General features: G+C 44.5%; 1 protein-coding gene across 5 annotated transcripts in view; it reads left to right on the top strand.

Moving 5' to 3' along the window:
• Chst15 (carbohydrate (N-acetylgalactosamine 4-sulfate 6-O) sulfotransferase 15) overlaps nt 1-27,906 on the top strand; it is an 82,315-nt gene that overhangs the window by 43,398 nt on the left and 11,011 nt on the right. For 4 of the 5 annotated variants that reach the window (XM_005401967.2, XM_013503073.1, XM_013503074.1 and 1 more), the window contains 6 exons: nt 3,873-4,190; nt 4,287-4,905; nt 5,636-5,975; nt 8,142-8,288; nt 11,440-11,596; nt 25,650-25,806. In XM_005401967.2, the coding sequence (XP_005402024.1) occupies nt 4,360-4,905; nt 5,636-5,975; nt 8,142-8,288; nt 11,440-11,596; nt 25,650-25,806 (1,347 nt within the window). In that variant the 5' untranslated portion in view covers nt 3,873-4,190; nt 4,287-4,359. Of the gene's footprint in view, nt 1-3,872; nt 4,906-5,635; nt 5,976-8,141; nt 8,289-11,439; nt 11,597-25,649; nt 25,807-27,906 lie in introns of all 5 variants that reach the window. The other variant, XM_013503072.1, reaches the window with a different exon arrangement.

The following is a 27,906-nucleotide window of genomic DNA, read 5'->3' as shown; positions in this document are numbered from 1 at the left end:
TTTTTCAAATCGTCCCTCCATGGGGCTATTTCCAATGCCTACAAAATTCTCCAAATGTCCAGCGCCAACTGGGGAGTCCTACTGTTCAATTCAATTCTGACAGCAACTTCCTGAAATTTAAGAGCTCAATCCTATGAGAATTCCTCTGCTTCATATGTCATTCTCAAGTATTGGATCCTGCGGGAACGCACCCTTCTGTCCAAACTGGCCAAAAAGTGGAGGGGGCCTTCAACAACTTCCTGTGTAGGTTTGGAAATTTGCTAGAATGACTCCCTGGGCTGAGGAAGTGCTTTCCTTAGGGTCAGCAGATTATCGTGAAGTTCAGGAGTAGCCAATAGGATAGATTCTCTGGGCAGGGGCCAAGGGCAGGGGGCACATGGAGCTTCCCACCCTTGCTCTGCATGCTACACCTTCATGGGTCCACCAGCCCCGGAGCTCTCTGAGAACCCCTGTTGTTTAGCAGTTTTTGTGAAGGCATAATTAACTGATCATATCACTGGCTATAATTTAATCTCCTGCCTCTTTTACTCCTACCTGGAAGTTGAGGAGTTAGGGTGAAAATTCCAACCTTCTAATCAAGGCTTTGTCTTCCTGGTGATCAGCCCTCATCCAGAATCTTCCTAGTGGGGGCATGAATCACCTAATAAGCATACACTCAGCAGTGCTTGAAAAAAGTTTGTTAGGAATAAGAAAAGAATAAATCAGACCTGCATGTGTATAAATCAGACCTGCATGTGTAAGAATCGTATTGTCTCACTAGTGTAAGACATGAAAGAGTGAATAAAAACTCGGAGGTATGATAGACATTGTGAAATGAAAGGAAAATGCTCAAAAGTAAAGGGCAACTGGGGTGTGGGAAAAGAGAAGAGAAAGAAGGGGAAATTATGTATGTATGTATATACAGGATAGCTAACATAGTTGTACTACTGTCTTCTATTGCTCTACAGAAAGGAACAGTTAATGATTACTTGTTTGATCAATCTTGTATGTCTGTATTTGTTTTCTTGAGAAACCACTTTGAAGATATCAATAAGTAATACAATAACTGTGGTTAATTTCCTACAACTTTGTCTGTAACTCTGATTTGTTTGTATTGTTCTTATGCTATTTTATAAATGGTTGTCTGTTTGTTAATATGTTTTCCTTCTTTTATTTCTTAAAATAAAAAAAGGAATAAGAAAAGATGTTCCTATCACTCAGGAAACTAAGGATTTAGAATCTGTGTGTCAAGCACTGAGGATGAATGTGTAAGTGTGTGTGTGTGTGTGTGTGTGTGTGTGTGTGTACATTCCCATCTTGTATTGGTTTCAGGTTCCCATACCTGAATGTGCCTGGCACAAAGCCTTCAGGATGTATCTGCTGAGAGAGTGAATGACTAAATAATAGGAGATGAGCAAATATTGTATCTGAGTGTTTTCCTAAGGCTTGTAAGGCATCTTGAATTGTCTTCCTGGTTATTTATGTTCAAGAAGTGAGCCTTAAAGCAGCCAGTGTGGCTAGAGGTGCAGCTCTCCAGAAAGGTGCGTGGCCAGGCATCACCCTTAGTCTACCCTCTCCCCACAAACTTTGAGAATATCTGGCCCCTCCCAAGTTATTTACGTTGCTTGAAATAGGACACTTCTAGTCTTGGTTAGGAATGTTTTGCCCATTTTGTTGTGTCCAGATTATGTACATTCTTGTCTTGTAACTTCAAAGTCAGTTTTGTTTGTGTTTGTTTTAAAAAAGAATCTAATTAGACCTTCCACAGCAGAAGGACGGTGCAGGACGGTGCAAACTCCCTCCTGCAGGGCTCCTGGTGGGAGTTTCATTTTTAACCAGATTTGGTCTTGTCTTCTATATGTGAAGGAATGTTTTCTTGGCTTTAGTGATGGAGTTTCCAAGTAGGGGATCTTGCCCTTTTGTTTCTTTGGTTTGGAAGAATTATTTGTACCCAGCAATGAGTCAGGGGTGATTGAGCAAGTTGGAAGCAGAGTTCTGAGCCTCGAGGTTCCTGATGTGCCTGTCCAGCTGCCCTAAGGGGTGCAAGAGGGGACAGTGGAGTCAGATGTTTATTCTGGTGTCTGGAAGCAGATTCTCCGCCTCTTCTCCTCTATGCTCCTACAAATGCCCTGCCTCTGCCTGACTCTCAACTCCTTCCTCACCAGCACTTTTCAGACTGGTTCCTTGAGAGCTTAGGGAGAAATTAATTGGCCAATATGTTTCACAAATTCTGTGTATTATAGTCCTCCCATGTAGACCCATAATTACTGGCATAGTAAAATTCCTGTTGTAAAGAATTCTGTGTAATTTTGTCCATCCCACCTTTTCTCCAAATAATTTAAGCAAAGATACTTGTTGATGGCATGCAGAACATTTTGAGTGGAAGATATTTTCAGAAATACTGCTTGGCTATTTTTTGACCAAGGTAACTCAAGAAAACAGGAGTTTTTTGGTCCAAGAAAAGTGGAAATTTCTCCTAGTGGATCCTGATTGTTCAATCTTCTAGTCAATCCTTGGATGCTCCATTGAAGGGTCACTTACTGCCATCTCTCTAGGGACAATAAATATTATTGGAGGAGGGTGCATGTAGAATTGGAGGCCAGTCTGCCATCTTTAGTAATTTCAGCCCCTGCAAAAAAAAATAATATGGCAAGGGGTCTGTCATTTTTTATTGCACTTCAAATATTCTTGGCATTCATTGACAATTAAAATTTATAAGATAGTTGATGATGCTATTATTATCAGTTATCTACCTCTTATAGGATGCTAAATATGTGTCAGGTATTATGCAAACTCTTTACATATATGTTAACTAATTTAGTACTTGTTACAAGTTTATAATGGAGCTACTTATTATTCTAATTTTACTGGTGAGGAAACCAAGAGAGATTGGATGGCTTGCTTAGGGTCAGAATACTGGTAGTTGGGGGGTCTACCAGGGCTAGAAACCAAGTAGGTCTCCTTTTGCTCATTCAGTACCCCTTTTATGATATCTACAAGGAAATGTCATTTGGGAAACAATACGTTTTACAGCCACAGGATTGTGCTAATGGATTTTTAAGAATCATGTCTTCCCTAGGATGATGAAAGTGAAAAATTATTTCAGGGTCTGAAGTGTTCATTGCTCAGGGGAATATTGTACATTGGATTTAATTGCTTAATAACTTAAAGTCAAATGGTTTTTTATATGATACACTCTACTGAAGGAGAGAATCATTTCATTGTTTCTAAATTTTCATTAACTTTTGCTTCCAAAACTGATAGTAAAGTCTAGTTCTAGCTAACAGATTGGGAGGGGAAAAATCTATTTGCTCTGCTTCTTCTCATACTAACCATCTCTTTGTAATTATTCTTTATATTTTTTTATATCAACATTCAAATTTATAGCTGTGACTGCCCAAATCTGAGAATGATTGCCAAGTCCTGGTAGGACTCTGAGATGCCATAGCTTATATGGATGAGGGCAGAGCTATTAGAGAATATGGGGAATTGTGCACAGTTTGGGGTGTTGAACATGGTACCAGTTATTGGGACCACATTTGATGGCAGAGATTGAACCCCAAAGCTAAGCACAAGGACCTGAAACCTTCCTTTTATCCTGTATAATTTTTTTTTTTTTTTTTGTTTTTTTTTTTTTTTTTTTTTTTTTTTTTTTTTTTTTTTTTTTTTTTTCCAGTACTGGGAATTGAACTCACTATATCACACTTGCCAGGCAGGTGCTGTGCCACTGAGCTAAATCCCCAGCCCCAATTCTGTATAATTTTCTTAACTTACTTGTGACCTTGCCAAGTTGGCTGAAAGTGAGAAATGGAAAAGAGAAGTGAACATCTATTTTTCCCTGGGTTTTGACTGTTACTACATCATATAATAAGTCTTATTTTATTTATGTTTAGGTAATCTGACATTTTTAAGAGTTTGTTCCCTACGGAGAAAAAACATCCCAAAGGAACACAGAATGCAGAAGTAGAAATCTTCCAGGCATCTCCATGGGTAGTGTGCTGGGCCATCTGTCCATGAGAAGACCATGATATCTTCAAATCTCTGGTGTGTCTCCACGTTCTCCAGTGATACTGTTCCTCCTTTTTCTTGTGCAATGGGAAAAACTTGAAAGACAAGCAGAATTAGTCCTGTACTCCTGACAACCTCCATATTCCAGTGGCTCCAGTGGAATATGACAGTTAGAAATCACTTCCTTTTGTTGTCTTTCAGAGGTGAGCATTGCTGGCTGCTCATTTTTATATTTTTTTTCTGTTGCCTTTGCTTTTTGACTATCTTATGTAATCACAAATCATCCTTACAATTCCCAGCACAGTCATATGTGTCCAGACTCCTGGGGGACTTGCCCATGGCTCACTAAGCCAACAGTTCAAGGACACTACCATGAGGCACTGCATTAATTGCTGCATACAGTTGTTACCTGACAACGCACACAAACAGAAGGTTGGCTGCCGAGGAGGCCTCCAGCACAGTCACCAGGCGTGCCCCACGTGCAAAGGAGAAAATAAAATTCTGTTTCGTGTAGACAGTAAGCAGATGAACTTGCTTGCTGTTCTTGAAGTGAGGACTGAAGGGAATGAGAACTGGGGTGGTTTTCTGCGCTTTAAAAAGGGCAAGAGATGTAGCCTCATTTTTGGACTGATAATAATGACCTTGGTGATGGCTTCTTACATCCTTTCTGGGGCCCACCAGGAACTTCTCATCTCATCTCCTTTCCATTATGGAGGATTCCCCAATAACCCCAGCTTGATGGACGGTGAAAACCCCAGTGATATGAAAGACCATCATTACCAACCCTCTGTAAATAATATTTCCTACACGAAAGACTATCCAAGCATTAAGCTAATTATCAACAGCATCAGAGCCAGGATTGAGTTCACGAACAGACAGCTCCCAGACTTACAAGATCTCAAGAGGCAGGAGTTGCACGTGAGTAGCATTGTGTCGATCTTGATTGACTTAAACATGGATACATCCTTTCCTATCACCATCTTTGGGAACATGGAAAGAGAATGATTCAAAAATTTCTCAACCATAGCAAGGATAATCAGACAGCCTTGCAGATCAGAGCACACTATTTATACTATGGAACACCAAGAAGGGAATTTGCTGTTCTGAATGACCTGGCTAGAAATATTTAAGAACCATCCTCTCTCATAATTGCATTTCAGGACTTCTTGCTTGGAATGGAGTCGTAGTAGTTAAAGCTGATTTTTCAGGCCACTATCATTTAGAAATTTAAAGTTGAATGCAATTTGATTTTTTGTTCTATTTTGTGCTAATCTGTATTTTTGTTTCTAAAATTGGTTTAAATATACAACTAGTAAAAAAAAATTTCCACCTGTTTAATTACATTGCTGTGTGTGTCTCTATGTTGTGTATAGGAAATATAGATCACAGTAGAATGAATATTGCTTAAACTTTTAATCTTCACTGTTCAAAAAAGTTTTTTAAAAATTGATTTTGGGATAAAGAAAACATACATAGCCATTGGCTACCTACCAACTTTAGTATTATTGTATCTTTAAATCATTGTGAAATGTAGTTCAACTTTGAACAGTATAATCCAGTTTAGGGCACAATTACATTGTGATTAGAATGTGTTTTCACTAATTGTCCTTTTCCTTTGGCATGTTTCCATTCTTTGTCTTTATTTCAGATGTTTTCAGTCATCCCCAATAAATTCCTTCCCAACAGTAAGAGCCCCTGTTGGTACGAGGAATTCTCCGGGAGAAACACCACCGACCCCTACCTCACCAACTCCTATGTGCTCTACTCCAAGCGCTTCCGCTCTACCTTCCATGCCCTGCGCAAGGCCTTCTGGGGCCACCTGTCGCATGCGCACGGGAAGCACTTCCGCCTGCGCTGCCTGCCACACTTCTACATCATTGGGCAGCCCAAGTGTGGGACCACAGACCTCTACGACCGCCTCCGGCTGCACCCGGAAGTGAAGTTCTCTGCCATCAAAGAGCCGCACTGGTGGACCCGTAAGCGGTTTGGTGAGTTCCTTTTTCCCTCTCATTTGTTCCCTCTTTTATTCCTTCAGCACACGTTAGAGCTGGGGCTGGCACCAGGGTGAGGCTCCCTAAGGAAGCAGGACAGGGAAGATAAGAAGACATACTGAGACACAGAGATCTGACGCTTCACCTGCTACTAGACAGTTGTTTTAGTCCATTTTGTGTTGCTGTACCAAAGTACTAGAGGCTGAGTAGTTTAAAAGGAAAGAGTTTTCCCTCACAATTCTGGGGGCCAAAGGGCCCAAACTGTGGTGCTGCAGACCTGGTGAGAATCCCCTGGCTTCATGTCAGCATTGCAGAAAGAGGAAAAGGGCCAAATGAAGAAGCAGCTAAGCACTGGGTGGCTTCATTTTGTAATAACTTACTCTGGCAGGAACTCATTCACCCCAAGAGACTAGCATGAATCCCTTTCCAGGCAGTATACCCATGACCTGATCACTTTCTACTAAGCCCGACTGCTTAAAGGTCCCATCACCTGCCAACCTCACCATACTGGAGACCAACTGTAGAGCAAATGAACCTTTGGAGAACATACTCAAACCATTTCCAAAGCACAGCAACAGTTTACAGGCAAAGACCCACCAAGGGCTGAAAGCCAGTTTCTAGCCACCTAGGGAGCATTGATTGAGTGCCAGCTGTATGCAGAGCAGGGACAGGTGCAGAATGGGCAGCTTTTGTCCTGAAGAGCTTTGGCACATGACTCTGGTGGTGAGCAATACCTGCCAGAGTCTTGGTTAGTGAGAAGCAGCCCACTGGACTGGGGTGGCTGGTGCGTAGTTCTGTGCTATTTCACTGCAGCCCTGGTACCTGGTGGAAACACCGGTGCTTTGCGTCTTAGTTTCAGCGATCGGCTTGTTTGCACCACATGTTTTGGGTTGAAACCCAGAAGATAAAACATTGGAGATCCTGCTTTCTATACCCTTTTGCCACACAGTTGACCCTGGGCACTGCCCATCCTAACCTGTAAGGTGGTTTCTGCTCCAGTGCAACCCGAAGCACCCTGTAGCCTTCTGGTCACTGTTTCCTCTCCATGACCTTTCCCTTCTGCCAGGAGACATTTGGTCACTGGAGCAAAGGGTGATACATGGTCTGTTGTCTGCCAAGGTCTGGGCGGGCCAGGAGGGTATTTTTTGCATAAAGGACCCAGAAGAGAATCTTAAAAGTTTTCCTTAAACCAATTCTGAATGTGCTTCCTGAGAAATGTTGATTTTTATGCTTTTGACATTCATCCTGGAGTAAACAAAAGTAGAGTATGTTTCTTTATAGGCTTAACAGTGGCCACCATGGTAGCCAATGATTCATGTCCATATGCATCTGCCAGACACGTCTGAATATACTCTCCCACTGTTGGGTGCTCCCTAATGAAAACCAGTTTCCCACTGGGAGGAGAGAGGAAACACAGGATGTGCCTTGGAAGCTGGTATTCAGTGTCACCTTGAACCTCCTGTTGCTTTGACCATATACATTGTCTTTCTACTTTACAGTAACTTTGGTAGCTGTGGTTTGGAAGTATATTTTTAAAATGTTTACAACTGAAATTTACCTATTTTTAAGACAAGGGGCAAATTCAGGCTGTATGTGGCCAATGCCAGAGTCTGTGTCCACCCAGTGCCCCTTACTTTTCAGAAAAATAAATGATAGTTTGCTTGACTGGTGAGGTCAAGAGATAGAATGCCAGGCAGACGCTGGTTGGGCCCCTATGAAGAAAGGTACCATGAAGTTGATTGAATGCTGTTCCTCTTGACTGGAGGCCCTCTCATCTTTTCTTGTTTGATAATATTGTGTGGATCCTGTATGTCTCTGCTGCCCAGCCACTTTACTGGTATACACGGTAACCAACTCCAAACTCTGGTCCTCCACATAAACACATTTATAGCTCTTGAATAGATGTGCCATCCTTTAAGCAACCATTGCCCAGCAGTGCTGGTGTCCTCTACCCCTTGAAGTATGCACACATTGGAAGAAGACAGCTGGTAATAGAGGCCCCACCCCTATGTCATATGCCCCCTCTTGAAGCTTACCTGGCCTGAGGCTTTTGCTGCTATAGCTGGCTTTTGGGGACTTTCCATCCCTCTCTGGTCACTCCAGGAAGCTACCACTCTATCAGTGGCAACTTTATCATCAAATTTCTGCTTCTTCCCTTCCTAGGAATAGTCCGACTGAGAGATGGGCTTCGAGACCGCTATCCTGTGGAAGATTATCTGGACCTCTTTGACTTGGCTGCGCTCCAAATCCATCAAGGACTGCAGGCCAGCTCTGCAAATGAACAGGGCAAGATGAATCAAATCATTATTGGTATGGTTTCTGTGAACCTTCTGGGGATTGGAGGGAGAAACTGGTTCTTTCTGGGTTGTGTGCAGCTCTGTCTCACCTCAAAAGCTTTCTCAGATGGCTGCAGGTAATCACTGAGCCTCCATTTCCCTGCCTGGCCATCACTGTGTTACTCTCACTCCTGTGTGAAATGTTCACATCACTTGTACCATTAGTATGAAACAGAAATGTTGAATCAACTTTCTAATTACATGCAGACTCAAGGACAGCTGAAGTGGCTTTTTAAATGAGTTGCCATGTCTTTATTTTTTATTTAAATTGGGCAGGCTTGACTTCCTTTCATAATCTGCTGATCTAAGTTTGGATGGAAGGTCATCAGTACAACTGATTAATAGCTGTTAATAGTTGATTAATAGTTGTTAATTTCATACTCAGGCTTTTGTAACCCCAGCCGTTGTGACCATGTCTACTCCTCAAGTATGCATATTCCCCCATGGCTTCTAGGACTCATTGCTGTTTAAAGGGCCTCACCTTCATCAACCTTGTGGCTTTGGGCATTCAAAATGAGGTTATTTGATTAATCACTTGTTCAAAAGTTCATAAAAATGTTTTATTAAAATATATACTGATTCTTTTTGCTTTCTTAGTAGATTTCCACTGTACAATACAACATTACTAGCTGTAGTTATCATGGTATGCATTAGACCCCTAGACTTGTCCATCCAATATAAATCGTTTTAGTGAATTCAGCTTGGGATACGGCATTTATCCACTGATATTTTCTGAATGAGAAATTTAATCATTCATTTTGCTTAAATTGGTTACCTGAGGCAGTGGTCTATTTTTTATTTTCCTAGATCTATTACATTTTGATTCTCTAAATTAACTAAATCTCTTAGTGAGCAAGGTGAACTGTAATCAGCCACTTGAACAAGGATACTCCCATGGCTAAGAAGAGACCTATGTGCCTAAGCCTGGACTGATTTCTTTTTCTTTTTCTTTCTGTTTGTTTTTTTTTTTTTTTTTAACTCAGAAGTCAAGTCATTGGGAGCCAGTGAGATTGTACCCTATAACCTCAGTATGAACTGGGTATTATCTTCTCTTTCTCTCAAATTTGGGGTTCTAAACACCCCAGATAATAAGTCTGATAAATATTCCCTGTGACTCCCACACCATATGCGTCTGGGACTATCTCAGGTTCTATGGAAGAGCTAAAAATACTCATCTTAGGACCAGGAAACAGAGACTTAGTGAATGAAAAAGGAAAGTTTCCATTTGGTTTTCTGATGTTGGTTGCTGCTAGATTATAAAAAGAAGAACAAGAAATAAAAATACCACAGTGATATTTACTTGAAGCAGGGTTTGGTGTGTTTAATGGTAGTTTCATGGTGTGATAGGCAGGGTGGAGCGGCAGATAAAGAGCTGACATCTGGCTTGTCTGTGTCATAGCCTGCTTTGTGCCATGTGACAAGTCAGGCTTTTGTTCTGAACTTGGTCGACATGCCTGTAAGGTGGAAGAGTTAGACCAGATCAAGTCTAGTCTTCTCTCAGCCCTGGAATATGACTTAGTTTTGCATCTGTTCTCCCTTCCAGTATTCCTGGCAGAGGCAGGAAGTTCTGGGGCCTGTGGATCAGAGTGAGTCTTCCTTCCCCAGTCTAGCAGTGAGAGACACGCAGGAGCCTCAAGACTCAAGAGGCAGGGACCTAAGGGGCTGGGACTTCAGGCATGTTAAAAAGTCCCCCATCTTCGTGCATGGCACTGTGCCCTGTTCCTCTTGGCAACTTCATGTGGTAGCTGATAGTTCTTGAATTGTCTGTCTTTACCTTAGATTGTGAGGTCCAGCAGGGGAGGGTCCATATCTGCCTCGTTTCCCTCTTCTGTCCCCAGTGCCACGCACAAAACAGGGCACAGAGTAGACATCACTTGAATGCTTTTGGACGGATGAATGATGGAGATGAATAGATGGACAGACAGCCCTGAGTAAATGGACACATGGCTCTGTAGTTTAGAACCAGTTTCTTTTTGAGATCTGACAGAATTTGTGCTAATTTAGTTTTAGATGCTTCACTTGTCTTTTATATTCTGTTATTCACTGTGAGTAGAATTTTCAAAGGACTTCTGATTGGCTTGTCTTTTCTGTATCCTAGGGTATTATCTCTTTTAAAAACTAAGAAAAGAAGAAAGGCCAGAGCAGAAATGTTCACCTGACATGATTACATATCCAGCAGAAGAAATGGGGTCTTGCTAACTTCTTGCATGATTATAATATGCTTATCAGTGACCAAAGAGACTTAATCTTTTAGTTCAGATTTTCCCAGAATACGTGCTTTGGAGAGTATTGTATAGTCCTGTGCATGGTCTTCCAAAATTGTATGACTGATTAATTGATTTGCTTTTCTTCCTAAATCTATGAGACAGTCCTTAAAAATTATGGAGTTTGGTTCAGTTTTAAAGAGTCTATGCAGCTGAAATGTCGGTGTCTCAGCCTCACCTTTGCCCTCTGAGGTGGACTTAACATTCTCATCCTTTGGCCACATGGACTGTGGTAAAACAGGGGCTGGGATCTGTTCACGCAGCCAGCACTAAGTGAGGACCGTGGACAGATAGTCATGTGGGAGACAGATCTTGAGGCTGGGGCTCCTGTGCTTCAGGCAAGGCATCCTTCTCACTAGACCTAGAATACATTCCATGACTGTTAGTGTAGATCAAAGGTAGATCAAAACTACACCCAGTTTCCTGGTGAGGGTTGGTTCCCGCAAGCTACTCCTTTCTCCCTGATCCTTTTTGAAGGAAACCATCAAGCACATTCTCAGTGGGCCCTTAAAATGCCACAGAGCTGTGAGCTGAGAGCAAAATTAAATGTCGTGAAACTAAGGGGCTCAAAGGGTTGTGTTTTTGTTCACCCTGAAGAAAGGACCTAGGAGGAGGCATTCAGTGTATCATGGATTCCTAGGTTTTCAGATAGGGGTGTGGAGTAGGAGTAGGGGTCACTACAGCAGGGAGGGACACCGGTTCTCCTTGCTCTGGAGTCCTGTCTGCCAGGGATGGCTGATGGGCTTGTGTGTCACGGATATTTAAGAGGAAGAATGAAAGCTGGGCTTGGCTTCAACACACAATGGGAGCCTGCACCCTGTGGCCCAACAGCTGCTCATTTGCGGGAACTTCTATTTCCAGGGGAGGCCAGTGCTTCCACCATGTGGGATAACAATGCGTGGACTTTCTTCTATGACAACAGCACAGATGGAGAGCCGCCATTCCTGACCCAGGACTTCATCCATGCCTTTCAGCCAGACGCCAAGCTGATCGTCATGCTCAGGGACCCTGTGGAGAGGTGAGCGATTCTTATTTTTGTGTTTGGGGTGAAAAGAAAAGCCTCTTTGGAGAGCAATGTTTCCTTCCCATCACAAACAAGATTTTGCCTCTATTTAAAAAAAACAATAAACAGGCTTAACTTGCAATGTCACTGCTATTTCTAATGTAAACATTACTCTGTGGACAATCTTCCCTCCCTTTAAACAATTTATAGATTGTTTCCTTAGCAATTTTGACCCTCATCTGTGGGCTGTGGCCTCTGCCAGCTTTGACTTGAAGATACATGGTGCTTGGGGTGAGGGCTTGGGGTCACCCTTAGGATCAGGAGTGTGGGGCTTTTCCTGTTGTCTAACTCCCAGAATACCATGTCTCCTGACTTGGTTGATGCCTTTTTTCCTTGTCAGTCATGAATGTGCTCTCTCCAGGTTTCCTTGAGACCAAAAAGAAGAAATAAGCTGGAAACCGCTGCTTGTCTGTAACATCTGGGGTTTCCCAGCCTGGATGAGATGAAGCTAGTGTAATACTGAGCACATAGGTGGGAGGTAGCCTGGCGAGCTCAGGGCAGTGCAGAAGCCATTGGTAATGCCTGTGTGGATCACAGAAGACTACCAGGCCTTGAATATTATTTAGTCCAGGGCTCACTGAAATACTCATATCAGACATAAGTGGGCCTCCAGTCTGTTCAGCATCCTCTGAAACAGAATTTCCCACCCAAAATGGCCCGTGTAGGTCAGGACTGTTGAGTTTTTCCTATTTTGAGAGCAAGCCTGTCTTTTGGAAATATTCACACTTTAGTTCCATTTCTTCTTCACAGAGCCATGCAGTCCAAGTGTAACCCTTTCAAACTAAGAGATCCTGTCAGATATTTAAGCACAGCTATTTGTCTTATTTTCCTTTGGACTCACCATGTTTTGTTATGAATTGAATTATGTCCCCTTTCCCCCTGCAAAAGATATGGTGAAGTCCTAATTCATACATGTGACTGTGACCTTATTTGGGTATTGGAGCTTTACAGATGTACTCAAGTTTGCAGATGTACTCAAGTACTGTCCTACCTTCAAACACAGAGAGCATGTCATGAACAGACAGGAGTGGTGTGGCCACAAGCCAAGGCATGCCAAGGATTCCTAGCAACCAGGAGGAGCTAAGAGACAGGAATGGAGTAGATTCTCCCCCTAAACCCCCAGAAAGTATCCAGTGTACCAACACTAGGATTTTAGACTTCTGGCTTCCTGAATGATGAAAGACTATATCCCTGTTGTTATGTGCCCATGATGTATGGCAGTTTGTTACAATAGTATTAGGACACTCATACCCCTGAATCTTTTCTCTGATGTAGCACACCTTTCTGGCCCTGGTTATAACAGCAGTTAGTTGTAGAGGTATTAGAAAATACATTGGAAAAGTATAAAGGAACACTGTTTTCAAAAGCACCTATAATCTCTCACCCAGAGAACTACTGTTTATATTTTGGTGTATTTTCTTCCAGACTTCTTTTCTATGTTGATAAATACAGTGTGTATGTATGTGTGTGTGAATCCAGTTGGTGAATATTCAGTCTTGCCTCTTGCTCCATTTAAATTTGTTGCTCCAAAGGACCTGCTTGAAAGTCCACATTTGTGATCTCTGTGTCCTTCTGTGGAGGTCTCAGAACAGATCCATCTCTTCTGAGTGTGACTGCTCAGAGGAAAGCTGGAATGTCCCTTCCTGGGCACACAGTAGCTCACCTGGGGCCATGGCGTTGGGCAGCTGCCGTGTATGGTTTCCTTGGCTCTCTGTGTCTCCCAACCTCAAGAGCTCTGGAGATGGAACAGCCACATCCTACAGCCCATTCTTCCTAGAGTAGTCTGGGCTCCCCGGGCACAGAATAGCTGACCTCAGTCATGGGTGCTCTGTGTAGACATCATTTCGTAAACATGGTCTGAAGGAGATAGGCCAGCCAGAGAACTCTCCCCTTGCCACCCACTGAGGTGTTTTCACAGCTGCTCTGCTCCCCCCCACCCCCGAGGTGGCTCAAGTTCACAGGATGGAACATTGTCTCGGGCGTGTGCTTTCTGCTCACCTCATGTCGTCCTGCCACTTCTTGGTTTCCAGTTCTGAGGAAGGTCAGCCTGTGCCTAACTTCAGGTCCTTGAGAGAGTACAGTCAGCCTGCCTTGACAGCTCCCTGGGCAGAGTGAGAACCAGTCTGTCTGGATGTGCTTCTGGGTGTGCAGCCCTTTTTGCCCTGGGGAGATGGAGCTCTCAGTTGTCTGGGGAGATTAGCAGGACCATGGTTAGCTGGAGGGGAGGGCACCTGAGCTGTAGGAGACAATGCCTGGCTGGGTTTTCAAGTATGAGTAAGAGTTTGCCACATAAGCAAGGAAGGTGGGCTGTAAGGAAGAAGTACCCTGAGCAGAGGGACAGTGAGTACAGAGGCAAAGACACCAGTGTCTCTCTACTGGAGCATGGAGCCAGGCTCCCTGAGCATGTCCTTTGCTTCCTGGAGTCTGGATCTGCCTCTGAGGACACAAGCACCATGACAGTGAGCCTTTGAGCAGGAAGGACATTCATGCTGGCCAGGTTCAGATGCTCTGCCAGAAGCAGGACTCACCTACCAGGCTTCTTTTATCTAGCCACATGTCTATCATCTTTCAGGAGGCTCACGTCCATAGCTGGGTCTTCCCAAGAGCTGCTGTGTTTTCCTTCTTTTTTTAAAAAAAAGAATTAATAGGAGGAAGGTTTCTTTCCTCTCTGGCCCTCAGCTTAATGGAAATAGTTCATCAGCTCAAACATTTATTGAGGCCCTGCTACATGCTGGGGACTGTGTGAGATGCTAAGTATTTGAGTGGTGAGTGACAAAGATGGCCCAATCAGTGCCTTCCCTCTGGCTTTGTTTGCCTTGACAAGTATGACAGTGCTAAGGATCAAAAGGCAGGATCCAGGGCAGCAGTAGGCATCAGGAAACTCAGCCAGTCTGTGGGTGGCTATTGTATCAGCTATCTGTTGCTGAGTAACAAGTTACTCTAAAATGTAGCAGCTTAAAACAACATCAGTATGTACCACATTTCTGGGGCTCAGCAACCTGGGTGCCTCATTGCTGGATTCCCCACCTCAGGGTCACTCTCAAGGCCACAGTCAAGGAGTCACCTGGGGCTGGGGTCTCTGCATTCCCCACCTGGTGTTCAGGAAACTGGTGCATGGCCTTGCAGCCCAGAGAAGAATAACCTCCAGCTTGATGCCAGCTCCAGTGGCAGCAGGAATATGTTTATGTGCATATTTTCACTATGAGTTACTGACAGCAGCAGCTGTTTTATTACTTCCTAAACATTTATAAAAATATGTAACAATAGGAATTTCTCCTTTTTCAACCCATGACTCATGGCCTATGTGAAGTAGCTGGCTCCTTCCCCATCCCAGCCAGAACAGATGATAAATATTGTGTGTGTTTAGTTTATCCTTAAAAAACAAACACTCTGAGCCCAACTCCTCATTAGTCTAACTGGCTCCCGGGCCTTTAACCCGCTTCAGTTGTCCTATGACTTTGTACTTCTGCAAGTGGGAGATTCCGTGGGCTGTTCAGTGCCAGCTGGAGGGTGAACTATTATTTCTAGTTTTATATTCACATTTAGCTTTTATTTCTATAATTGATCAAAGGTAGAGGGTTTGGACATGTTGGAATTGGAAGCCAAGCCAATCACTCCTAAGTTTCCAGGGAAAGATGTAAATAGTAAATCCATTTTTTTTTTTTCTACCATAGGAAAACAGAGAATTAATGGAAAGAAATGGGTGGAATGGTTCATATGGCAGAAAAGCAAAAAATCCAAGAATTCATGTTCCAAGTTTCTCTCTTTAAGAGACTGCGACAGTTTAGAAATAAAGAAGTACATTCCTGTGCTAAATTGGCCCACTTAATTAAAAAGAAGCCACCAATTACGAGCAGAATTTTTCTTCATTTAATCCCGGTCTTAAATGGTGAAGACTGTTCTTTTCAGGGGCATCTCACGTTAGCCTCCTGCCTCTCTTCATTTGTGAACTGGCTGATAGAGTTAGCTTCTTAACTCAGGGGCAGTTATAGCCCTGTTCAATGTGAAAAATGGCCGGGAGGTGCTGTCCCTCTGACATCAGTGTATTCCGCTTCCATTCAAGGGATATTTTGAGAGGGGTCATGCACCATCTGTCAAGGGTTTTATAGTTTCTACATTCTGGTTTTATTCCACGTCTTAGTGCCATGCCCGGAAATAACCACTGCAGGAACTGTTGGTTTGCACATTTCATGACCATGGGCCTATAGGGATAGAGAGTTGAGCTTAGGTAAGAAGTAGAACTTGATTTTGACCCAAATCCCTTGAGCCTTAGAGCCTAGGAAAGGGTTTACTTTATCTACTTATATAAACTGATTTTTTAAACACCCTCTTGGACTGGTTAAATAATTAATCTACTTAGGATGATTAGGAAGGGAAGGAGGCTTTTAATAAAATGCATCCATTTGTATGCAGTTGCTCATGGGGACACAGAGTAACGATGGGGCTGAACGTTTGGACAGGAATGTGGGTTTCATTGATTTTCCTCTTTCTGTGGAGTGTGTGGTGGGCATGTGGGTGAGGAGCAGCTTCTGCCACTGAGTGCGTGTGGGGAAGTGTGCCAGGCTTGTGAGGACAGAGACAAGTGCAGTGCCAGGCAGGCTGTATTAGAATCCCAGCTCTGTCATTGGCGGGCCATGGGCAAGTAACTTAACCTCGGTGTCTCACTGCCTGATCAGCAAAGTGGGGGAATGGTCCTACCTTAATGACAGTGAGAATTAAATGACTTCATATACGCAGTAATGTGTTTACATTGTGGTAAATAAATATTAGACACTCTTAGCTATTATTATAGTTAGATATCAAGAGTAGCTAATAATAATAATAACAAAACTGATCACTCACTGATAACTTATCTAGCACTTTTGATGTTTTGAGGCATTGTGTACAGAGGGGAGCAAAATCCATCCCATCTGCCCGCATACAGCCTGTCTAGTGGAGGGTTAGGGACAGGCCTCAGTGAAATCAGTGCCCTGACATATGGAGCCCTGTCCCCGGGCCAGCTATGTGACAAGCTCTTTTTGCACATTTACGCCTTTGAGCCTCACCTGTGGGTCAGAGAGCTGTCATGATGTGTGCATAGGTGAGGCATGTGGCTTCAGCGGAGCTAGGTAATCTTGCCAGAGTTGCACAGTTAATGGGTGGCCAGGCTGGGATGCCAGTGTGGGTCTGATTGAAGCATTTTATCCAGATGTTGGGTTCATTCCTGGGGCACACACTCAGTGACCACCACTTATGTGCAGGGGACTCCTGGGGTGGCTTTTGGGAAAATCCTTGTGAGGGGTTTTGGGGATGGGATAAGCAGAGGGAGCTGTGGAGCTCTGATGTAGTTGGACCAAGACTCACCCTGTGGGAGCTCTGGGGCTGGGATGCTTTTCAGAGTTGTCCCTGGGTGAAGCTTCTCCCATTGGGTGTGGGCTCCTGAGAGGCTTCCCCTGGGTGAGGCAGGTCTTTCTAGTCATGGGCAATTCCTGGGGCAATTGGACTGTGGGCCCTTGGCAGGATGATGTTCCATTTCTGTAAAGTTCTGGGAGCAGTGTGGAACCTAGCCTCTGGTGCCAGAGTCTGGACTTGCCTGGTCCACTTAGTTTGCATCTGAGGGAATAGGTACCATCTCTAGGGTAAGAAGCAGTACGATGGATGTACCTGAATGGATCCAGATCTTGGGGTTGCCACAGACCTTTGACTTGAGATGAAGTTCTCTTGCTGCACAAGTGCTGTGCTGAAAATCCTCCTCCCAACAGCTCTGCCTGCTCAGGTATAGAAGCATAAAATGAAGGCTGCAGATGTGCCCCTGCAGAGAGAGTACCTGGCCCTGGTCCTTTCTCCATAGCGGGTTTGCACAGGGGCTGAAAAGCAGGCTGTTTCCTACCACTGAGGAATTCACTACTAATGCAGACGCTCTCCAAGGGAAGTTATGAGAGCATCCCCGCGGGTAGGAGATGGTGAAGAGGAAGGCTGCTGGGGTATAAAGCCGGTGACAAGGGCCACAATTGACTCAGCCTCCCCCTGACCCTCCTTCAGCTCTCTCTCTCCTTGGCTCTAAGACTGGAGGACTGAAAAGACAGAGTGGTTGGAGGAAGCTGTATCACAGTCTTTATTTAAGCTGCCCATTAATTTCCTGGTAAATTCAGGCATTTTGCTTCTCAGAAGCCTCCTGTGTGGGCATCAGTGACATACCTTTCCATGGGCCCCCATAGTGGCTGAGTTTTCTTTAATAGTGCTGAACAGTTGGGCACTGAGCGCCAGGGGGTTGGCTTCATCCCACAGAGCAGGGAAGGAGAGCCTGTACCAGCCAGGACACAAGGACATCTGGGGCCTTTGTGAGGGGCTCTCTGATGACCATTCAGGAGTGGCCACCTGGTGAGGGATTGTGTCTTCCTCTTGGTGGGAGAAAAGCTATCAGGCTGAAAACTCCCATGTGTTCAGTGCTGTTTCTTTTGGGGGATGTGTTTGTAAAGCCATTGGCAGTCTTCTGCATTCCTGGGGGACTTTGGAAAGGGTAGCTCTATGGGGGGAGTGGAGGCACACCATGGTGAAGAGAGCCATATTGTTTCTTTACCTGCAGAGGTACAGAGCTCAAAGAGAGGTGTTCCTTCAGGTTGGGACCTGGGGAATTGCGGGTGGGTGGGCAGCTGCAAGAGTCCAAAGACTTGTTTTTGTTTTTGTTTTTTTTTTGGTGGTACCGGGAATTGAACTCATGACCTCACGCTTTCAAGGTAGGCACTATGCCACTGAGCTATATCCCCAGCCCAAGTCCGAAGACTTGTACCCAAAGTTCTACAGCTACTCATGGAGGTTGTTTGGGTCAAAGGAGGGGGTGATGGTGTGTGTTACACTCACTGACCGCTGGTCTGCAGTGAGAGTCCCTTGCCCAGGACTAGGTCTGGCTTGGTAACCAGGGTTGACCTCAGTTTTCTCCCTTTAAAAATTTCTGCTATCAGAATTGCTGGCTAATTGTGAAAGGTGCTTTGCAAACACTACAGGGTCGGAGATACCAAGGATGGTCGGTGCTGCCCTGACAGGATGGACTTTCATTCTATAAACGCTGGCTGAGAGCCCTTCCCCAACCGGATGCACTGGAGGAAACAGAGATGGGCTCAGAACCCAACTTGTGTTTCAGGAGCCTCAGGTCTCATGTGGGAAAGTAAGACACCCCTGCCCAATGCTTCCAGTAACCTGGAAGTTTTGCATCATCTATACGTGTTTTAGGCACAAAGATGGAAGCTCTCACCTAGCAGAAAATGAGCATTTATCAGTGTCACCTGTGTGTTCAGTTTAAGGTGACCTTAGATATTTCTTCCAACTAGATGGCCCTGCCCAATCATGCCTCACTGTGCCTTGTAATGAGATATTCAGCTTGTGATTCAGGGGACAAAAGGGTTCATTCCTGGCTATGTGAAATAGCCTGTTTTTCCTTGTAGGAAAAATCTATATAATCATTATTGATGGCCCCATATCAGGGGTTGGGAAATTATTGATCAGTGATTTAAATTTGGATGCTGGCAAATGGAGAATAATGAGGTTAGGTGCTCCGGCTCTATTTGTTACCACATTTACTGTGACCTTCAGGTAGCCGTAGAACTATGAGACGGGGGATGGGGGAGAATTGGAGGACATGAGTATGTCCACCTCTTGGGGGCTCTTAGGTGAGGAAATGTGGCCATTTATGTGTGTCATTGAGAAATGTGTGGGTGGGTGCTCCAGGAGTGCAGGGAAGAGGCCATCATAGGTATGGCACACTAGTTTGGAGGGACCAGTGCACCCAGCTATCCGCTGTTCCAGCATCTGCTGTAGATCCTTTCTCAGAGTGTGGCTCTGAGCAGTCCGGTGCATGGAGCAGTAACTGGAGGAAATGTCCCAGCTCAGGGCCGGTAAGAGGCTGCGCTATTCTGAGTTGAACCTGAGACTGAAGCTTGGACTTTTGTGTGCCTTCTGGCTGAACATTAGTAACTTCTGATGTGGGCCTGTCTGGGAACTAGTCTATTAAAACCAGCAGACATTAGGGTGATGAATATGCTTTGGAATGGCTGCCCAACTTTGTGCACACCCTAGAAACTGCTGCAGAGGGGTGAATCTTATGGTGTGTGTGTCGTATCTTAATATAAAAAGGTTATGAACAGAAATACTACAAAAGGAAGAAGAATCAAATGTGGAAAGAGGTTTCACCATGTTAGCAATCTCAGAATTTGAACTTAGAGATTTCCCTTGTTCAGGGAAGGCTGGTGAAGGAGAACAACATCACTTAGGAGCTAAAGCTACCCAAGGGATAAAAGATCACACAGTGTGTGCTGCGATATGATAATTACCCCAACACTCATTTACTATTGTTGTCATTTTTCTACATGTCCAGCATGATGTTCCATAAACACATTAGCTTTTCATGATCATGGCAGTGAGGTTCCTCGTGTTCATCCCTAATGTTGGTTTGTTGCTCTGTTACCCGTTATAATTGTTTATCAGTCTTCTGGGACTTCTTAAGTAGTTCTGTAACAAAACTGACTTGTGCTTCCACATACTATGTACCTAAAAGAACAGAAACATCAAAGCAAACAAAACCCACTTATTGGCTCAGATAGCACTGCAGTGTAGTCAGCCATTGATTTGTCTCCCTTCCTAAACCATGAGGGGAAGGGCTACCTCCTATGAGATCACTGGGCTTTGGGGTCCAGGTGACTGGGTTTGTTCCTGGATCATATCACCTTGAACAAGCTCCTTAATCACTTTAAATGCCAGTGTCTTCCATGAGCTGGGGCAGTGAGTATCTCATGTGGTGGTGTAAAATGAAAAAAGAGCTTGTGTCCAGAGTTCACCCCAGGCCCTGGGGCCAGCTCTTCAGTAATCACTAATATCCGCATCAGCCTGAGGGGATTGCAGGCCTTAAACCTGGAGGGTGCTTGCGAGATGCCTGGCCACAGACTAGTAACTGCTCCTGCTTTGTTTTATTTTATTTTACTTTTTAAATTTTATTTTATTTTATTTACTTATGTGCAGTGTGGGACTCTATCACTGAACAACACCCACCCAGCCCCTTGCTCCTGCTTTAATAGCCATTGGTATGACGATCTGCATTCATATCCACTCTCACTGGCTCAGAGTGGTGCCCTTTAAATGTCACTGAGTCAATTCAGTAGTGGCCTTGGGTACCCAACTGGATTTTATGTGGTGGGGGCTCACTGCAGGCCACTCCTTTGTGCCCATGGGAAGAGAAGAGGTCACTTGCAGAAAGATCTTCCCTCCTCCCCAAAACACACATCCAATCCACCGCCCATCCTGAGGCCCTAGCGCCCCTGTACTCCATAGGAGGGGGACTGAGCTACTCTGGTGTGTAGGGCTCCACCAGCAGCCTTCTAAAATAACCCAAGCACAGAAGGCCTGGAATGTATCTGGGCTTATATTTGGAACTGCCGTTGGAAACAGTCCTGGCCAAATGTAACACCCATCTGTTCAGGATGGTTTGGAGTAAGAAAATGAGGTGGTTCAGCAGGAGGGGGCTGGGCAGCTCTGAAATTCAGGACTGGGGAGTGTCAGGTCCTCTAGCCCTCACCCTGTCCTGGAGCCCTCATGCCCTACAGCCAAGGCTATTCTAGTCACTGGGGTCATTTCCCTGACTAGAAAATTTTTCCCTTTTATGAAACTGGTCTTTCAGTTGGTCTTTCTTTCTGGGTCTTCTACCCATTGGTCAGTACTTTAGGTCTGCCAGAGAGGTCTGCTTCCTCCTGAGCCTTTGCTCGTCCAAGGAGATCTCCCCCCTCACCATTTGGCACCCAGCACTGAAGCCTCATAAAAATGGGTTGTGATTCACAGAAGTGGGTTGTGCGTTCACTACAATGCACTGTAAGTGGATGGAAATCTACAGTCTCACCTGGGAGGGGAGTGCTTTTGCCTGACTGGAACACTGGACATGTCCCAGTCTTCCCCCTGGGATTACTTCTTGACCTCTGAAGAACTGTGTGAAATTAGTAGATTTTTTCACGAGATTATTTTATAATTTTTAAATTTTAGTATAAATAGATATTAATAAAGAAAATAGAAGTAGTCTTCTATGAAAAAATAAAACAAAATTTCATGACAAAATAATTAGGCAATCGCAATAGTTAATATACTGTGGATTATGATCTTGAAAGAACGGCCAAAATGTTACTCAGAGTATAAGTCATAGATAAGAAATGACTCTTAGGAAGGAGAAATAAATAAAAGGACAGAACTTTCTTTTCAGTGAACAAAAACAAACTACTAGTACAAATGAAACAAATTAGCATATATCTTAGGATATTTTTGAAACAATAGATAATTTGGGAAATTACTTGAACTCCTTACTTTATGTTTATCTTCTATTTTGCTTTTTATCGTGAAGTTATTTTGTATCTAAAATCAAGGCAGGCTTCAGTCCTCTTGTTCTATTGATGAGCCAAGTGTCCAAAAGAAATGTTATACCACAAGGGGAATAAATCTCAGTATATGGGTTTTTACAAAGGAATTTATGTGTTAGGAATCTAGTTCCATTGAATGATTGGGATAGTTCTGTGTGTATCCTTAGTAAGAATGCTGGGCTTTGGGCTTGTTAAATGTAGGCTTCATCAACAGTTTCAGAAGCATCGGATAATTTTCATTGATGTATTTGGTTTGGGCCACACTGTTGCTAGGACTAATTGGGAATATGTGAGCTGGGAAGGACACCCATCAGACACATTGTCACATGGGAACCCTCAACTCATGCAGCTGGACCACATGCCAACGCCCATGCAAATCTGACAGGCATTTATCCGTCAGCCCTTAGGTCCTTTTATGAGTGGCCCGCAGTGACAGCCATGTTTCAGTCTTGGTGCATGTTCTTTCAAGCAGGAAAATAGCACAGCTGATGCTGGGGCACCAGTAGTTGGTTCATAACACGGGATGTATTCGCATGTGTCTAATTTTCTTACTGGTCACTTCGCACTTTAGTGACTCATTTTAAGGCAAGTCCTTTTGGAGAATTTGACTTACCAAGATGAGGTCAACAAGAGAATCTGTTCTGGCATATGTGTAGATTCAGGCAACCTGTTGACTCCTCCCAAAAGATCTCAAGATGTCTGTGGTGGATTGACAACTGGTGGTCAATTTGTAACACCCAGCTGAACTGAACCAGCGTGGTGCTGGCTGTGGGAAGCCTACTTGAGGATTGTTGCTGGCAGCGTAAGAGGGAGAACTGGAGAGGCTGTCGAAAGGCTGTAGGAGCTATAGGTTCTCCTGGAAGACCTTGTCATGCTGGCTTTCCTGATGAACTCAGCTGTTCTCATCATCAAAGGACCCTGGTGTCACTGGGAATGACTACAGTTCATTTTGGGGGAACTTCAGTCCTTGCTTTGAACATTGCTTCCTGGCTCTGGAGGGGAAGATGCTGCACTGCTCAGTCTCCTGGAGAAGCTTGTTGTGATGGCTTTCCTGGTAGGAGCTCGGCTGTTCTCATCATTGGAGGAGCTTGGGACCTCACTGTTGCTGAACTCTGGTTCTTACTTCAAGTGTTGCTTCCTGGCTGCAGTGCTGATCCCTCAGCCTGGTAGCACAGATCCTTCATCCCACTGGCACAGGCTTTCCAGCTTTCACCACTGACCTTTGGCCCTTCCCAGTGCAGATCCTTGAAGCAGGCCTGCATGAGACATTGTCATGGGCTCTAGGCCTCCAGTTGGACTCATGGGAGGGCATTGTTGTGGGCTCTGGGTCTTCAGATGGACTCATACAGGACATTGCTGTGGGATCCAGGCCCTCAGCTGGATTCTTTGGTCTTTAGTGTGTGGACAGATTTCCTGCACTCTCTTTGTGTATGACTTTTTAGGTGACTGTTATAAAATAATCTTATAAAATATGTGTCCTATATTGTATTGTTCCCCCTTGTAAAATCCCAAACTACAACAATGTCTAAGAGACATCTTGGGCACAGGCTGAGGATGAATTCTCAAGAGTCTTGCAGAAGGTACTCAGCTGGCTGGTGCTCCAGAGGTAAGATCTGCTTTGATCCCTAAAAAAGGACATGTGAGGAGTTGTGATGTAACTAGAAACAAGGGTGGTGGAGGAAGGACCCTGCCGTTCACCCAGCAAGGGGACCACGGCTTCTACAGAGGTGTGTGTGGCAGAGTCCCAGGTGGATATACCTGGTGTGATTGTCAGTGCAGATACACCACACCAGAGCTGTGGTGTGTAATGAGAATCACAGAATTGCCTTCACTTGGCAGAGCAAAACAGGCTGCAGATGTTAGAGGAATGAGAAATATGGAACTGAGTGGAGAACATGTCTGCTTAGAGCCACGGGGTCATATCTGGCATCAGCTTGGCTTCACCCTGGCAGGAAGTGCAGCTGGGGCTGGTGTAAGTGGGTAAAAGGCATTGGCAGAACTGTGAAGGTATGAGGAAGGGTATCAAGAAGAAAGGAGGAAGAAATATTTGGAAGAAAACCACAACAAAGGGGGGTTCATGAAGCTAAAAACAGGAAATTCTTAGCTTCTCTGCAAGTAGAAATGGAGGAGAAAAAAAGAGGAGGAAATTCACCACTCAGACATTTTATTAACAAAAAATCATCCTGGCATCTTCTAAAAGTATGAAACAGACATTATTCAGGGCCATTGCACTAGGAATAGGGAGCGCTATGATGGGAGTAGAGGAGAGAGATTGGGCTCAACTCAAAACACATGAAAAAGGATGGATCTTACATCCAGGATGCTGGGTGGGAGATTGGTGGGTGGAAAACTACTGAAGGTAAACTTCCAGGAAAAGGGAGATTCTAGCTATACCAGCCCTATAGGATTCTGGTTGAAAAGATCCAGACATCTGGGACCCAACCAGATCAAAGGGTGATCAGATCTAGATGATGGGGAATTCTGAATCAGTAGTGTCTAAAAAATTTTTAATGGTTTTCGTTTTAGGATTGAATTGGCTTTTATGAGTGAGATTCACGAACTGGGTGGCATTTTATTCTTGTAGTAGAAAGGTGTCCTGATGAGCTGAGCAGACTGGGTGGACATTATCAGAAGAGTAGAAGAACCATAAGCAGAACAAGAGGTAGACTGATTATTTCAGTTGCTGTTTTTGTACAGGTTGAAGCAGAGAGGAATTCCTTATGCTGGCTTAGGTTGACTGGACTCTGTTAACTGTTGCTGCACCTTCTATGTTATGGAAAGCCAACTTTTCTAAATTCACTTTGATTATCAGTCACTTAGGGAGAGTGACTCAGTGCTGATTTGATCTGGATTGTTGGTCCCAGTCCAAAAGCTCAGCCCCAAACACTGGCCTCCCATACATTGTCTTTAACAGCAGAATTCTTGCTAAAATGGGATGGTTAAAGGACAGATATGGATGGCCAAAGCCAAGTTTGGTCATAGAAGACCATCCGCTTCTATGGAAAACATGGTTGCATGCACACGAGTGATATTCATGTGCACAGGTCCAAGCCCAGGGGTAACACCATTGTCTGTAGGTGTTTGCATACATGTGTGTGGGTGCTTTGACACTGGGTAGTAAAGAACGTCCCTATAAGTTTAGACAGACACATTTAATACTTTTTAAAAATGTTAAGAATGTCTATGGGAAGAGCCAGGAGTTTCATGAGGATTGTAATACTGCAAGAGTGACAGGCGGTCTGTGTTTGTTCTCTCCAAGAGGAGAGAGGAAGAGAAGGTGTATAAAATTTTCATGGCTTCTCTGCTGTTGTGTGATTGTTGTAATCCGATGTTGTCGAAACAGCCTTGACTGGAGGTAACTATAATGAATTAAAATAAATACACAAAAATCAAAGCTCCTGCCTGAGGGTTGTTGGGAGCAGTGGAGACATGTCTGAGCGGGAAGGTTCTGTGGTGTGTGAGGAGCAACAGCAAAAAGGGAAGCAGGGAGGGGCCTCGTCTGCAAGAGCAGGAGAGAGATGGTTGTGTTTTAATGAACAAAATGAGATAATGTAATTGCACATTGATTTTCATTGTCACCCAAAGGGCGAGATTTCACGTTGGTAGATGGTAAAATTATCCATTTATTTTATTCACAGGTTGTACTCAGACTATCTCTACTTTGCAAGTTCAAATAAATCCGCAGATGACTTCCATGAAAAAGTGACAGAAGCTCTGCAGCTGTTTGAAAATTGCATGCTCGATTATTCGCTGCGCGCCTGCGTCTACAACAACACCCTCAACAATGCCATGCCTGTACGTATTCACTGAGCACCCTGCACAGAGCAGGCCGCTTTGTGGTTATGCGAGGGGTGTTGTGGCCCTGGGTTTAGCACAGAAGCACATTTATTGTGCAAATGCCACTCAGCTGCCTTTGAGAGGTGGCTAATGGGAAAACAAATCAATGGACATAAAAGCTGGGAATATGGATGGGCCCTTTCAGCAGGCTTCTTGCTTTCCTCCCTGCTGATCAGCCAGTCATAGCACTGTCCCCTCCTTCTGTGAAAGAAACAGGGTGCGTTTAGGAAGATTACCATTTAGTGAGGCTGCTAAAACACACCCAGCGATTAGAGTCGCAGACAGGGCACCTAGCTCTCAAACTGTATTAAGAACATCTTTGTAGTGTGGACTGTTCTGTTTTAAAAATTACCTGCCAGTAACTTTGAATGATTCTTCGACAGGGTCTCAATTGAAAAATCCTTCCCATTGTTCCCACGAACCATTTTCTTGCTTTCCTTTAAGGAATATATCTGTATATTTCCAGCCTTCCTTATGCAAGAAAATGTTGGTGGTGATTTTGTACCATTTGGCTGAGGATGGTTTTCCAGCCTGGCTCTGGGTGGTCCTGAGTGCTCCTCAGTGGGGTTTGTGCTGCAGGTAGCCAAGGCTGCCACCTGGCCCACAGTAGGGTTTACCAGCCTTGCTGTACCCAGTGGGCAAGGCATGAGCCACTGTGGTAGAGGCTAGGACATCCTAGGTCAGTGGTGCTCAAGGCTGAAGCTTTACTCCCTCTGCCTCATTATTCAGGACAATGTCTCTGAAGGCAGCACACAGAGGCAGTAGGTAGGATTCCAGGCTGCCTTGCTGGTGGACTTTGCAATTCACCAAAAAGATGCAATGTGGATAAGGTAACCACAGCACCAGGCCTTCTGAAGGAGTGGCTTTCGGAGTCAACAGTAATGTGGTTTCAGGTCCCAGCTCTCACATTTACTAGCTGTGTGACTCCAGGAAGCTGTCTTAGCTTCTGTGAGACTCAACTGCTTCACCATAAAATGGGGTAGTAGTATTGCTTTACTAGGCTATTGCAAGGATTAGAGATTGGTGGTTCTTTCACACAGTCCTGCATTCGTCCTTTCCTCTATGTTCCTTGCATGGTGCTAGGCCATGGAGTTGTACTCTGGATGCTCTGGCCCTCCTACAGAAACCATTGAGGATAGAGCAGTGGGTAAAGGCTGCTTAGGAGAGGGAATGTCTGTGCAGAGACCTCAAGCATAAGCTGACCAAGGTGACAGAGCACCCTATGCAAAGGCCAGAGAGAGGCACTGCAAGCATTTAGTGGAGCAGAGCACAGCCAGGGGAGGGGAGGAAGGTAGCCCAGGGGTGGGTGCATGGGCTCCAGGAACTTGGTGAGTCTCAGATGTCTGGATGGGGCCAGGAAACAAGAGAGGGTTTTCAGTGGCAGATACGTAGTGTATGAGCATAGGGAAATGTCCTCTCTGTCCTCTGAAGGTTTGCTGGAGTGATCTGCTTATAGGCAGATTAAAGAAGAGGAAAGATGTACACATATATTAACACCTAAAATGTGAAATAATCATAGCACAGGAGACAGTCATGAGTGTGGTCACCCACTAGGCCAGAGTGACTCAGAGACTTACAGACCCTTTCTCCATAGGGGAACGTGAGAAAGGGAATGTCAGGGGAGAAGTATGTGATTTTTAAGGGAGCTCCATGGGCTTCAAGAACATCAAATAACGTGGAGGAAGTGCATTCAGCCCACGGAACAAACATGGTTTGTAAAGTATTCTCTGCGGGACCAAAATAGAGAACAATGGTGTGTGATAGTCTGTCCAGGTGTGTTGACAGACTTCAGCCTTTTTCCTGTGCTGAGTTTGGTCTTCTCTCTCAGTGACATTTCAGCAAAAAATTAGGGAATTGTGCTCCTCTTCTGGCTGACTAGGGTGGGGAAATGAGGGGACTTTTCAGAAAGCCTCTCCATGTGCTGGGAGGGGGCAGGGAAGGTTGGAGCAACCTAGGTATCGAGGGAGGTTTCTGAGACCTCTTGGCATGTCAAGGTGCCAGGTTTTGGGGTATCATTTTCTGAGCCTACCAAATAGTGTAGCTGTTGGAATATCTTTT

This window comes from Chinchilla lanigera, unplaced genomic scaffold (genome assembly GCF_000276665.1).
Source record: "Chinchilla lanigera isolate Chin_1 unplaced genomic scaffold, ChiLan1.0 scaffold00076, whole genome shotgun sequence".
In the NCBI taxonomy this organism is placed as follows: domain Eukaryota; kingdom Metazoa; phylum Chordata; class Mammalia; order Rodentia; family Chinchillidae; genus Chinchilla; species Chinchilla lanigera.
This window is presented reverse-complemented; position numbering and strand designations above follow the sequence as displayed.